The 13,758-nt window shown below is 50.7% G+C and overlaps 1 protein-coding gene across 5 annotated transcripts in view; it reads right to left on the reverse strand.

Annotated features, from left to right (window-relative positions):
- Positions 1-307: 307 nt before the first annotated feature.
- kif26ab (kinesin family member 26Ab) overlaps positions 308-13,758 on the reverse strand; it is a 76,228-nt gene continuing 62,777 nt past the window's right edge. For all 5 annotated transcript variants that reach the window (XM_072699196.1, XM_072699194.1, XM_072699195.1 and 2 more), the window contains 11 exons: positions 13,319-13,528; positions 12,478-12,571; positions 11,603-11,865; positions 10,827-11,010; positions 9,477-9,636; positions 8,529-8,691; positions 4,617-7,887; positions 3,514-3,710; positions 2,670-2,693; positions 1,916-2,066; positions 308-511 (listed from right to left, as the gene is read on the reverse strand). In XM_072699196.1, coding sequence (XP_072555297.1) covers positions 333-511; positions 1,916-2,066; positions 2,670-2,693; positions 3,514-3,710; positions 4,617-7,887; positions 8,529-8,691; positions 9,477-9,636; positions 10,827-11,010; positions 11,603-11,865; positions 12,478-12,571; positions 13,319-13,528 — 4,896 coding nt within the window. In that variant the 3' untranslated portion in view covers positions 308-332. The remainder of the gene's footprint in view (positions 512-1,915; positions 2,067-2,669; positions 2,694-3,513; positions 3,711-4,616; positions 7,888-8,528; positions 8,692-9,476; positions 9,637-10,826; positions 11,011-11,602; positions 11,866-12,477; positions 12,572-13,318; positions 13,529-13,758) is intronic.

Genomic DNA, 13,758 nt, shown 5'->3' on the forward strand with positions numbered 1-13,758 from the left:
AAATCAGTCTGTAAAAAAAGGCACTTTTTGGCTTGGGTAAAAAAACGGCGCTCCCATCTTCCTCACCGCAGCTGAGTGAAAGCCTTTCTGCCAGAGCTAAAGTCTTGCTTTCCTCCTATTTGTCCGATGCTGTGAGATTCACAGAGGGTTTGTTTCGTGCCGCTGCTCCTCTCTGAACTCCCACATCTCCAGTTTTGTGGGTCGTGTACTTGCCGCCTCGCTCTCAGCGTCTCGCCCAACTTGCCGCTACTCTTCGCCGTCCTTCCATGTCGACTTCCCAGGTTCTGTCACCCCCCCGCCCCCCCACCCCTCCCCAACGTGCACCTCCCTTCTCACACCTCCACTTCTCGTAATCCTTCTTGCGTGTCGGTCGTCACCCCGATGTCGAAGCAGGTCACCATCATGATGCGTGACTTGCATAGGTTGACATAGTACTCCAGCTCGTCAGTCGTCTGCTCCAGGGCTTCCAGGTACTCCTGCGACTCCTTGTCTAAATCCTGGTCCACCTCAACTGCAGGAGGGCAGAGAGACAGCAAAATATGCAACATATTAGCTGAAAGACCAGGATAACATCATCTGTTAGTTTTAGGCCAGGAGATTCCACCTCCACTTAAATAGCCAGCACTGAGGACCCTTTCAAAGCGTAAGCCTTCCATTCATACACGTGACAAAATTAGATTTTTTAAATGTAAGTGTGTGTTCCTCCTGTACAAGGGGTACTGACGACTGCTCTGGCTAGACAGGGACAGGGGGAGCCTTTTAAAAACCCCACCCGCAGAGAGTCGGGGGGGGTCTGAAAGGAGCAGCACAGCCCTGAAATAGCAGTAAGCCAATTGCACTTTATTGATTTCAAGACACAGTGAAAGCTGCGGCTTTCAGCCGCATGAAATGCTGTCATGTTCATGCTCAGGCGGAGCTTAAAGACAGCACTGCATGAATTTGGCAAAAAAAAAAAAAATTAATAGCCTTGCTTTGTGACCTTTACAGACCTTATATATTTCCTTCCTCTGTGGTGCAGAGAAAGGTGTTGCTTATGCAAGAGAAACCTTTAAAAGGTCTCTCAGTTTGAAAGGGAGAGGCTGATTTTCCTCTAATTGTGTTGAATGTAGAAACATTAATATCTAATTTTTACTTTCTTTGCCTGAAGCGAGATCAAGAAACTGCTTCAAAAATTAGCAGATATTAACGGACATATTTCCAGCATCTGAGAATCATAGATCAAGATAAATTACCCCGGAGCAACTTTACCATACTGCTGTAAATAACAGCTAAAAGCCTTTTTGTTCACCCATTTTCTCCATTTAGCAGCACACAACTATATGCAATTGTGGTTTTTTTCACTCAAGGGTGGACTCTATAATTTTCTGTTACACCACCGACTTTCAAATGGACAGTGGCAATGAAAGCTGGGCTATGAACAGGTTGCAACCCAATAACATGCATGCAGAAGCTCAGGAGCTCATATCCTGCACGGTGCACGGGCTCCAATGATGATTAAACAGTGAGCAGGGTTAATGTAGTCTGTCTGCAGCTTTGGGTGTTAATAAAAGTGGTCTTGTCTTTATTAGATATAGGGTAACAGCTACCTATGCTCAGTGTTGAGGAAATTACTCACAAAAGTAATCCATTACAGACAGTTCAGGCCCAGAAAGTACAATTCCAGACCAAGGTTTTGTTTCAACCAACTAATTTAGTGTAACTTCCCCGGCACTGCCTATGCTTCACAAGCAGTAGGAAAATGAAATGGGAACCAACAAGTCTGATAGATAGGGTGATGCTCACAGTCTTTAATTTTCATTGAGGATGACCTACCACTGGACATTTAGCCCATATAGAGAATGTTTAGTATTTCTCCAGAGGGAAGTAGGACCATAGTTTAGCAGCAGTGTGTGATGGTCGCTCTGCCAGTACTCACACTCTCCTGTCCACTTGTTGGGGTCCATCATCAGCCTGTGCTTGGTGTCCTCAAGCTCCACCTTCAGCATCTCATGCTTGGCCTTCAGCTCCCGGATCTGCTGCTGCCGCCTCTCCAGTAGCTTCAGCCTGGTGTTGAAATAGAGCAGGCCCTGCCGGGGTGGGGGGGGGGGGGCAGTGAGCCACCACACACAGGGGAGCCACAATCCCAATACTACTGATGGCTTCTTTCACACTAGCTCAGTGTTTCCCAATTCTGTGCTCAGGGACTCACAGACAGTCCATGTTTTTGCTCCCTCCCAGTAGGGAGCAAAAACGTGGACTGTCTGTTAGGGAGCTCAGAGGGAGCTAAAATATGGATGACTGTGGGTCCCTGGGGACTACACTGCACTAGGTGAATTCCAAGGGATACTGGATCTGAAACTAGCATCCCAATATATAAACATATACATATGTATACATGTGAGACAGGCTCCTAACGAGCAATAATGACAGATGATTTTTTGCTGCTGTCCTTGTTACCACAGAAGAATTGCAGGATATACAATTACACCCTATAATTTCAGTCGCAGTGTTTTCCAGGTATTGTCGTGTAAGAGGACTTGTTTCCGCTTGTAACGTACATTGTAATAATTCTAGGTCCTCTGGTCTTGCGCAATGAACGAACGATACCCCCTTTTGATAAAACCCTCCCTGGCCAAAGTCCTAAATTCAGCTCACAATTTAGACACGCCCATCCTGCCCCATCGACATACCTTTTCGACATCCTGAAAAGGTTGCTAGAGAAAGGAAAGAGAACAGAGAGGGCAGTGTGATTAAATGGATGAAAGGCCACATACCCAACAAGCACACATACCCGCACACACACCGGCATGGTAGGGTTGAGTTAGTAGCAATGCTATCGGCTCTGGGACAAGGCATTCCATTATGTGTGATTCAGCCATCGTTACTTTCAAAGACGAATTGAAGATCATCTTTTCCTAATTGAAACTAAATCAAACGACCATCCAGCTGATTTAATATCTCCCTTCAACAACTCTCCACTGGGCTGACTCCAGCTTGTAGGGATGGTTAATGACCCATGGAAGCGGGGACCGCCATAAAGAGTGATCAAGCATCCGCGGATGGAGACCTTCATCCATCACATGCTCCTCAGTTACACTAGGGCTTTGCCTCATACCCCCTTCCGAGGGCCATCCCGCGGATCACTCATACCTAAACCAATTAACCCCAGGCAGTAATTGCTTGTGCGATACCCCCACCCCACTCCACGTTTCAACAGAGACCCACATGACAAAAAAACACCCAGCAAGCCGTCACAGGCACTTAAACACAGTCATTTGCTGCCAAGTGGATGGAAGAAGGTCAGGCAGTCAAAACAGACGTTCATTAATAAAGAACCAGCCTACCTAAGACAGCCTGCTCTGTGCCTGTCCTGTATTTGGACTATCAAGAAAGCAGCCAGGAACAAAACACATTTTCCTGAACCTTAAGCAAGTTTAACTGACAAAATAATTCCATGGCTCCACCCAAAACAGTCAAACTCAACTCAAGACAGATTTGATGACAGAGCCACATTCCCCCTTAGCAGCAGCTCACCTCGGCCACATCCTCCATCCGCCGCCTCTGTAGCCGTTCCACGTCATCGATCTCATACACCTTGATCTCGAAGGGCTCCTTCAGAGTGCCGGGCAGCAGCGGGGGCAGGTCCACCCACTGCCCAGTGGTGCTGGGCTTCCACCCCAGTGAAGAGCTGTCCGGGAGGGGGGCAGGGATCAAACGTCTCCTCTGGAGACCTGGAGGCACAACAAATAAAAAAATAAATAAAACAGTCAGCGATCGAAGTCAGATCAGAGAAATATACATCAGGCTTATCCAGCAGTATGCAGCAATATTAATAAATATGTATGAGGCCAAAGATCTGAAGCGATACTAGGCTTGAACCCGCGGGTGGTATTGATTGCATGCATATAGTGTATGGTGCTATCTATTGCACCTACAACAGATATGAATTACACAGGTCGACAACATAAATCTGAGAGTGAATAGGATCGCCTGATGAGATTCAACAGGAGGGGAATTCAATATAGTTCTATTCTGTGCATGGAATATATCTTAAATTGCACGCTGCATGGGTATCTGAATGCAAGATAATGTTCTCAGGCTAGAAGGACCAGGACTCAATTGTTGTTTCATGTTCACAGCATTACAGATTTATACATTAAAGTATACACCTTGCTCTCATTTCTTGAAGTTATTACCTATGATGACAAAGAGCGGGATCCTCAAATCATTCAACTTCCTAACAATCCGACTGTGCTGCAGTGCTTAGAGATGCATACTTGTGACTAATGGAATATAAAAACTGCAAGCAAACCATTAACACCATGACGGGAGATTCATACACATGCATTTTGCCTACATAGCAGCTAGTGGTTATTTATAGACATTACTCAATTGTGAAACGAGGGAGTCTGTGCCAGTTAAACATCTCTAAATAGGCAATGCCTGGGTGTCACTGAAGAGTCTATATGTTATTTTTGCTGCTAAAGTGAGATATATCCTTTGCTTTCCCATGTACCAAAGGATAATTTTATTTATAGCCTTTTGGCAATACATGGACTGATTCAGGAGACCTGAATACTCTGATGCTGAATAGTGTAGCAGACTGTTTGAGAAAGAGTTATAGATTGACGCCTCACCATTCGACCTCTTCTTGGGGGATTTGGATGCCCTGGTACGGCCGGAAGAGGACATGCCGCTCTCGCTCATGGAGTCGTGGGCCGAGGAGGCGCTGCCCGTGGCCTCACTGTCCCGGATCATGCTTTCATACCCACTGCTGCCCCCGCTGTGATAGAAGAGGGCAGTGCGACCCATGGCAGGGGGCAGCTCCCCACTGAGAACACTACTGTTATCGCTTCCATGTCCGCTGCTGTACCGCTGCGGCCGCCGCGGAGCAGTGATCTTGCTGTACGGGGAGGGCAGTGCGAGGGCGGTGGGCTTGTCATCACTGAGGTTTACCCCACTGTCATTGCCACTGTCTGAGTCTGCCGAGCCCCTGAAGTGCTTCCCAGGGCCGCTTGAAGCCAGCTCACTGACCCGGCTATTGGCAGCTCGGATGGCTTGCTTTGTTCCCATGATGGTGCCCCTCCCAGGCTTGCTGTTGACCCCGGTGACAGAACGAGGCCCCATCTTCCCTGTGGGAGGCAGGCCGGTGTTGCGTGCAGCTGGAGCAGCCAGAGATTTGGTAGAAGAACTCAAGGCCTTAGAACTACTTGTAGATATTGAGCGGGTCTTACTCCCACTGACGCCCATAGTCTTGGGGTTGACATTGCCTTTCAACAGCCCTGCTTTTCCTGGGGTCCCTGGCACGACACAAGGAGGAGGAGAAGTTGCAGTGGGAGTGGAGGCAGCAGTCGGGGCCCCAAGCCTTGGCACTGACCTACTGGATTTTCCATTACTGCCCAGACTTGCCCCACTATTTTCTCTGTATAATCCTGGCTTGGATCCCACAGAACTCAAGCTGTCACATCTCTCTAGGGATGTCTGACTGCCATACCACTGTCCAGTTTCCCCTTTGCCTCCTCTTGTCTTAAGACTAGATGTTGCTTTGCCTGAGCTGCAGTCTACTTTTAGGCTGGATGTTTTGTGGCTGCCGGAATTACTTCTAAGCCGCATCTCCAGCTCGTCTTCTGATGAAGCTGCTCTGGCTGCTGGGGACTTTCCTCCATCGATACCTGCTGACTTTAAGGCACTTGGGGGCAACAAGATCCGATTTTTCTGATCTAGGCTGGATTTACGGACGGGTGGAGCAGGAGGTGAGCTGCCACCAGGCTTTGGTAGCATACTACCTTTCTGTCCATTTGTCTTTTTCCCCAACGAAGAAAACTTCAGACTAACAGCTCCAGCCATGACATCTTGGGTCCCCCGGGAATCAGAGGAGTTATGGATGACAGGGACAGTGCCCAGAGTGGTTGCCCCACGTCGAAGTTGTGGCATTTTACTCGGAGTCTCTGTTTTCTTGCTACTAGATTTCTCACAGCCATCCACCACCCTTTGGGATGAGGTAGACACAAGTGTCTTAGGCGGTCGAGGTACACTGTTGCTGTTCATATCTGGCTTCCTGGAGGGTATGCTGCTTGTGCCATTCCTAGAGAACTTTCCTGCAGAATTGGAGTCACTGGCTCGAGAGTCTGACGGATTATCAATGCGTAGCCATGGGTCTTCTTGCTTGCCTTCCTGCCTCTGCAGTTCACGACTACTGCTGCTCTGGGGAACAAATGAGGTAGGTTTAATTTTTTTGGGAAGACTGGAGTGAACTCCTTGAGGGATCTGCGATGGCTGCGAACTGTTAAGAGTATTCGCTTTTGTCTCTTTAGAAATTCTTGTGGCCACTTTTATGGACTCCGGCGATGAAGGACACCTTGTTATGCTCAGTGAGAGTTTGCTGGACGTGACACTGTCACTGTCCATCTCAGAGAAGCAAAAGCCACTGTCATTCAAGGAGCTCTTGACATCCTGAGGGTTAAATGGCTCCTTGTGGAACATGCCAAGGGAATCCAAATAGAAAGTACCCTCTGGACCAATGTGCTTAGGCTGCTGCAAAAACCTATCTGCAGAAGGGGTGCCTTCACTCTCAAGTGTACCCACACTCACTTCGGTGAGCCAGGAACTGATGGAAGAACACCTGCTTCCAGGGCAGTCAAACACTTCCTCTGGCACTATGTCAGTGTTTATACCGGATGCACCTTCCTGGGACATGTAAGCATCAAACTCATCATTGATGCTGCTGATGATGCTAACTGGCCGAGAGCCAGAAGCCAAGGCTTGGAGGGAGCAGTCACTGTTGAAGCTAATGATGCTTGAGGGCCTCCCATTGTCTATGATACTGCCTATGGATAGCTCTTCCACCACAGTGAACACCAGCTCATCCTCTCCATTGAGCTCCACAGGCTGCTGCAGGGTGACTGTAGTCCTCAAGATATCCCTGTCGAAGCATCTTCCTCTAAAGGTAGAGCGCAGGTGGCTCACCTCCATGGGGGACCTACTCATGGGGTTGGCTCTTCCAAGGACCGGGGAGCTCCCAGGCTCCCCTCGCTTCAGTGATTGATGACTCATTCCTACTGGTGGCATCCTCATTGCAGAGCTTCCCTCTGACTCAGGGTAAAGTGTCCTAGGGTCTCTCTGTTGGGGAGGAGGAGGTGCAGGTTTGGGGAGGGGCCTCTTGTTGACATAGACCTTCTCCCGCACCACCGGTTCAGAGTCCTGAGACGTGGTGCTACCATACTTGGATGTGACTTCTCGTCCATCTGACGTGAGCACCTTCTCCCCATCTGCACTTGTTCGACTCAGACTTTCCACAACACCCCCATCAGAAGCAGATGATGACCACTTGGAATGTTCTGGTGTGGACTTGAATGGAGTGCTGCAAGTCAGATTATCTGATGTACACTGAGGAGGCTGCCTAAGTGAGTTGTTCTCCTGGTAGGAGGCCTTAGTAGGAGTCCCTGGAGGCACTGCAGCATTGTCTTTAGCTTTAGCAGCTCCATTGTCCAACTTGGACCCAGTCTGAGAGCCCTTGCCTTCCCCAGGGAAAACAGTTGGCTCTTCACTGCCGTCTATACACTCCAGACGCTCCTGAAGCTCTGCAAATGTGTTGCATTTGAAGTGGTCCCGGTCCACGGGACCATCCTTGGTACGCTTCCTATTGAGGGAGGGGATGATAGGCACAAATGCGGGTGGACCCTCATTGTCGCTGAGCTCGCGGTCCGAGAGAGCAGCTCCCCCAGGTCCCACATAGATGACGGTATCACAGGACTGCTCGCTGCTGGAGGAATAGTCCGGGTCGCTGACTAGGAGTGGTAGGTCTGGGTCCAATGCAACTGTTCTGGGATGAAAGGGTCTCAGGTGGGGCGGCCGGCGGATTCTGCCTTCCTCACAGGAGCTCTCCCCACCAGAGGAGCTTGACGCATACTGAAAACATTACAGAGACAGTACTGTTAAACATTTTTCAAAGCAGACATCTAGTTTGACCACTGGGTCTCGTTACATCCAAAATTGCTTTAATTCACGACTCTGAGCCCTGTCACTGATCACTGAATTATTTAATGACAAATCTGCACTCAGGACACAGTTAACCTGAGGGTAAATATCAATGGTGTCTTAACATGTCGATATGGTAAAGGTGAAAAGTGCACACCAATGGGGAACCACAAAAGCACTGGTCAATATTACAACACCACCACCAAGCTGTGCGTTACGACTGTGTCCCAGCCAGCATTATAAATATGTGCTGTCTTTCTGGCTCGTTATTCTGAAAGTATATTTCCTTAATCTGAGTACATTCATTACCCACCCTCCCAAGGCACACATATTGATTACACAGTGTAGATAAACAAGAAAAACTAACTCTGAATCATTGCTATAACTGCCGTTCGTTAACAGAGATGCTGATTAATTTTATAGATCTTAAAGGTTCCTGTGCTGGTGGATATTTCACCACCCCCACCACATCCAGTCTATCTATCGAGTCAAAAAGGGCCGTCAGTGACAGAGAAGCAGGCAAACATCTGCAGCAGAGCAATGAGCCCCAATGAGCAGCAAATGTGGCTGACCTTCGCCTTCTTCTTCCGCATGCGGTGGATGCGCGAGGCCAGCTGCAGGGTGGTGAGGGACTCGGGGTACTGCGCCGGCGAGTCGGAGATGTGTGCGATCATGGTGGTACGGCAGTTGATGTTGCCCAGCGACTCCCTCAGCAACATTGTCAGCTTGCTGTCCCTGCGCATCAAAGCCAGACAGCTCACGCTGGTGCCAATATCCAGCTTCCCCAGGACACGCTCACACTTCTCATGACATGACAAGCAGGCTTTCACAGTAAAATCAGAGCCTCACTTATACTAGTCTGTGCTCATATTAATATATTTTCACACGGCTGTTTACCTCTGGCAGAATGGAGAGTCTTAACTCTACACTCTAAACTAGTGTTTCCGAATCAGGTCTTCAGGGACTTGCAGACAGTCCATGTGTTTGCTCTCTCACAGCTCCCGGTAGGGAGAAAAAATGTGGACAACCTGGCAGAGACCTTGGAGGGAACAAAAACATGGGCCGTCTGGGAGTTCTCAAGGACCAAATTGGGAAACTGTAAACACAGTGATTTACGCACAGTTTTCCTGAGAGCAGTAACAAGTAAGATCTCCCAGTTCCATTCCCACTCCACTCCTTCTCTGCTGATCCTATCTTAAACTTCCACACAACTCTCACTACCCCCTTATCTCCCCCTCTTCTGCTGCATCTTCCTTCTTCCAGAGCCACAGTCCCGTTCTCCTCTCCATTATTGATAGCTTCTCCCGTGTTTCCCGGATTTCGCAGATCGTCCTCCAACTTTTACCAGGTAAAATGAGCCACAGTGATTTACCCGCAAGCAAGCCATAGAGGTTACTCATGGGCAGCAGAGCCTGCGCAGCTGTAAAGCTGTCAGAGTGCGTACATCTGCACAAGCCCTGCCCCTCATCCCTCAATCATTTATTTTCGGACTGAGGAAGGATGGCCCCTTGGCACCTCACCTGTAAGGGACGTGCTTAGCCCCGTTAGCCAGAGCCAGAATGACGTTGCCGAGGGCATTAAGTGACAGGCACAGGCCACCACCTCCATCCCTGCTCTTGCTCAGGACCTTCTCGCAGCTACCCAGGTCAATGAGATGCAGGCGACTCCGGCCTCCCGACACTAGTGGGGGAGCAAATAGTGGTGGTGAGCTTTCATCTCTGCACACATGATCGCTTCTTCCTCCAGGTGCCTCTAGTTTTCTGGCCAGGAGAAGCCAGACCACTGGCTGACGTTGCCGTCTCGTTTATTCATGACTAAGATGTGGTGTGTTTCAAATCCCTGGTTTAAAGATAAATCTATGCAGGTCCAGATACCAGACGCTTTATGTAAACCCATGGTTGTCAAACACACCAACAACACGGTGATGTCAGACTGGTCACTGGGCTCTGATACTGACATTATGCTATATACGTGGTGCTGGCACCCTTGCTTGGGAGAATCAGCCGATAGGTCGCTACAGTGTGAACGTCTGCATGTGACAGATGCTCTGCGCCCAGGGCAGTGGCCTCCGGACGTCAGCAGAAACAGCAGAGTTGGTGTCCAGAATCCAGACTCAGCACTGCAATAAAAACTAGCCTCACACCTTTGACAGTAGCACTGGGACATAAACATTCCTGAGAAGGTATGTCATACCTCATTACCTGCTCTGATTTATTTGCACGTTAGGAGGCATCCGCTCTGCACAGCTGCTGCCACAGTGAAGCATGAACAACAGGCCTCACGTAAGGGAGCCCTCAACGTCACTTGTGCTGATCAAACGAAAATTTCCCTGCTCATTAATATTCTTGTTAAGGTTTTAGTAATCAGTTCAGGCAATGCTCATTAATGCAGCTTTTATTCGGCAGTGTGGGAAGCGCAATCTGAGCCGGATTAATCCCTTCGCCCACCCGACAACGATGTCCAAGCAAATAAATGAGAGTGAGGCCATCACACCGTCACGAGATACAGTGAGGAGCTGAGCTGGCAGAAGGTCGGGAGGCTGGCCGCATGCAATCTGGCACATTCTACAAGGACTTACTTTCCCACGGGGGGGTCCTTTCAAAAGCGGCAAAGAGGCAAGGAAAAGGGGATAAAAAAAATCCCGGGAAGTGAAGCCATTTGTTAAAGGGACAAAGGGCAGAAAGGGCAGAGGAAGTCAGCTCAAAATGGGACGGCATCCAGCAACGTTTGGGTTCATCTGAAATCGGCCTGCCGGCATTCTTGGCGTTCAAGTGTAACAGGAAGTGGGGGGAGGGACACCGTCTCAGGTCAAAAAAAGTGACTGCAGACCACAGCAAGTGACTGATGGACAGACAGGCTGGGATACTCACTTCCTCCTTTCCCGCTCTTCTCCATGCGGTACTGGTAGATGTGCAAGGTGAAGAGCATGTGCGAGTTGCGGCGGTCCTCCTCGTCGCAGTCAGGCCGGCTGGTGCTGCGTGCGGCGATGGCTGCATCCAGGAAGAAGGCGGCCTTCTCAGCAGTGGGAGCGCGGAGCTCGCTCTGGTTCTGGAGCTGAGTGGAGTGGGGGGAGCAAGGGGTTACATTTTAGGGAGGAGGAAACGTGGGAGAAAGAAGCCAGCTAATTAGACCTAGGCATACATTTCTTGCCTATCAGACTGAATCTCCTGGGCAATCATAGGAGCAGATATGCACACTGAGGGAGGGGATTAGGAGAGGTAATGGGGGGGGGGGGGGGGATGTGCCGGGAAGCACTGTATCCCTAGAATGCTAAAGCTCCATTCTAGAGCAATGTGGGGGTGGGAGGTCCTACAGGAGGGGAAGAGGAGAGCTTCAGAGGACTCAAGGCTCTCTTTGAAGTGCCGGTCCTTGGCAGAAAAAAAACAACATCTGACGAAAGCACCTGTCAGGGTCGTCAAAGCAGAACCCGCCCAAGCCCAGGGCAATTCGCAGTGTGGCTAGATCCAGTGTGACACAGATATTGTGGGTAACATGCGTGGACATATACAGGAGTTGACATGCAGTGGAATGAGCGGGCAAGGGGATTCGGGTCTGTGAATGACGGTCCTGACAGGGAAGATCGAGGACCTGGCACAGGACAGCTGGTCAGACAGGTGGGATCATAGATGCCCGGCCGCCAGCTCACCTGGGTGCCGCAGATGGGGTCCTCCCGCAGGTAGATCCCCGGCGACTGGCCGTCTTGCAGACTGCCACTGGCCACCTCAGACAGCAGATCGCTGAGCGTCTCGTCCTTGCCGGAGATCTCCACGGCGGAGACACGGACAGAGAAGCGCGTGCCCGTCTTTTCCTTGCGCTCGTTGATCAGCTTGAAAAGCCAGGAGATGGCGCAGGGGACGATGCCCAGGCTCTGGGTGGAGGAGTCCTTGCCGATCATGGTGTACGTCTTGCCTGGATGAGACCGGAACAGGTGTTGGAGGGGGCGGAGCACATCCATTCAAGGTGACATCATTCATGCCACCCCAGTAACATTCATTATTTCTCCTCCGCATTGACTTGTTTTTTTTTTTTTTGGATACACAGTTACTCATTAACATGGAGAGAGACTCTGACAGCCACAGCTGGAGGCTGGATACCCCACAGCTGCCAAGAACAGGGAGAGGAACAATGAGATACTCAGGAGCCAAAGAGCTGGAAAATGGAAGCCCTTAACATTCGGAGGGCAGGGGGGTTAATTACACGGCCCTTTCAGACACGCTGGCCCTGCTTCCCCCCTGCAGTCGCCCGGCCAGGCGCTCCGTGCCACTGCCGTGGACTCCAAGTGAAGCCAATGAAAAAGCGGCGAGACAATATGGTCCCCGACACAAGAGCCCTGTCTGTCTTTGTGTGGAACCTCAGGAAGCAACCTCAGGGCCGAGGCTCACAGGACACGCGGTGCCCGCCAAGTCAATTAACAGCAGGGCTCTGAGTGCACTCCAAAGCAGCAGGCCAACTGGGGGGGGGCTGGCAGCTGACGACCTGCAGGGGCAAGCCGGCAATCAACAGGGACACGTCCTGGGTTACCTAGTCTGACGTGGCCGAAGCAGAAGATGCAGCCGTCTGCTCCATTCACCACTGACTGGATGACCTCCGCCACCGTCCCCGAACATACCTCCGCCTGGGGGGGGGGGGGAGAGACACGTCACTCGCTAACCGACAGGATGCTAGAAAAGGGAGACGGTATTCAACAACAAATAAAACAGTCTGATATGCAAGCAGAAGGTGCTCAGGGGATACATTCTTTGTGTATGGTGAAGACCCTCCTCCGTATGACACACCACTGCAGACCACCTTGCATGCTCCACCTCATGAGATGGGGAGGTTTCCCTTCAACACTTCAGGAACTTCATCACAGTACGATAAAGCACTCATACGCTCCTGTCGACCCATCCTGCAATTGCTGGTGAATCCCCATAGAGCAGTGTTGGAGAAGGCGGAGCTAAAGGAAGTCCCCCCCCCCCCTGCCCCCACTGCTCTGTGATGGGGTTCTCAAATGCCAAAGCTGTCACATCAGCAGCTTCATCACCAGCTGGGTGCCAGACAGCTGCTTGTCACTGGCCGGTCCCCTTCAGCGAGGCCTGCGTCCACCAAACACTCTTACTGTCAGCACTGGCAATTAGCAGGGAGGCATTATGCGTCTCCGAAAGCCCGTGGAACGCAAACCGGCAGGGAAGCGGCTGTCAGCCACACCCGCGCCGCCAACACGCCTCTGTCATGTCAGCTGCGGAGAGCCGCCGTTAAGCCTAATCTACAGCCGCAGTTTCAGGCCTCAAATACAAATGTAAAAAACCTTGAGGAACGGGCACCCAACGCCCCATCCCTGAGGCCAGTGTGGGATGTTAACTGGGAACGGGGGGGCTCCTACCTGGGAGGCATCCTGGGTGAAGACTGCATCGAAGGCAAACATCTTGGGGGCGGCCACCACAGCACGCCGGGGCCCTGAGTTGGAGTGTGTGTTGAGGGAGGGGTCATAAAGGGTCAGCTGCTTCTTGCGGGGGTCCACCTTCAGGAAGGACATGGACTCTGAGGAATCCAGGGGGCCCGTCGAGGGGCAGATGCGCACCATCACTTTCACCTGCGGGGATGTGAGCGGCGGATTTAAAGCTTCCGACATCCAGCTGCTAAAATCCTCTTTCGGTGCTGGAGAATCTAGCAAAGTTTATGGGGGGTCAAACCAAAAAGCGTGACATATCATGCCCTGACCTGATGACCCTCACAAATAGGCAAATTAAAAACACAATATCTGGAAACTTCTCTTTGCACGCAGATCAGATCAGTCTGGAGTACATTTACGGGCTCCGCATT

The sequence above is a fragment of the Paramormyrops kingsleyae genome, chromosome 14 (assembly GCF_048594095.1).
Source record: "Paramormyrops kingsleyae isolate MSU_618 chromosome 14, PKINGS_0.4, whole genome shotgun sequence".
NCBI lineage: Eukaryota > Metazoa > Chordata > Actinopteri > Osteoglossiformes > Mormyridae > Paramormyrops > Paramormyrops kingsleyae.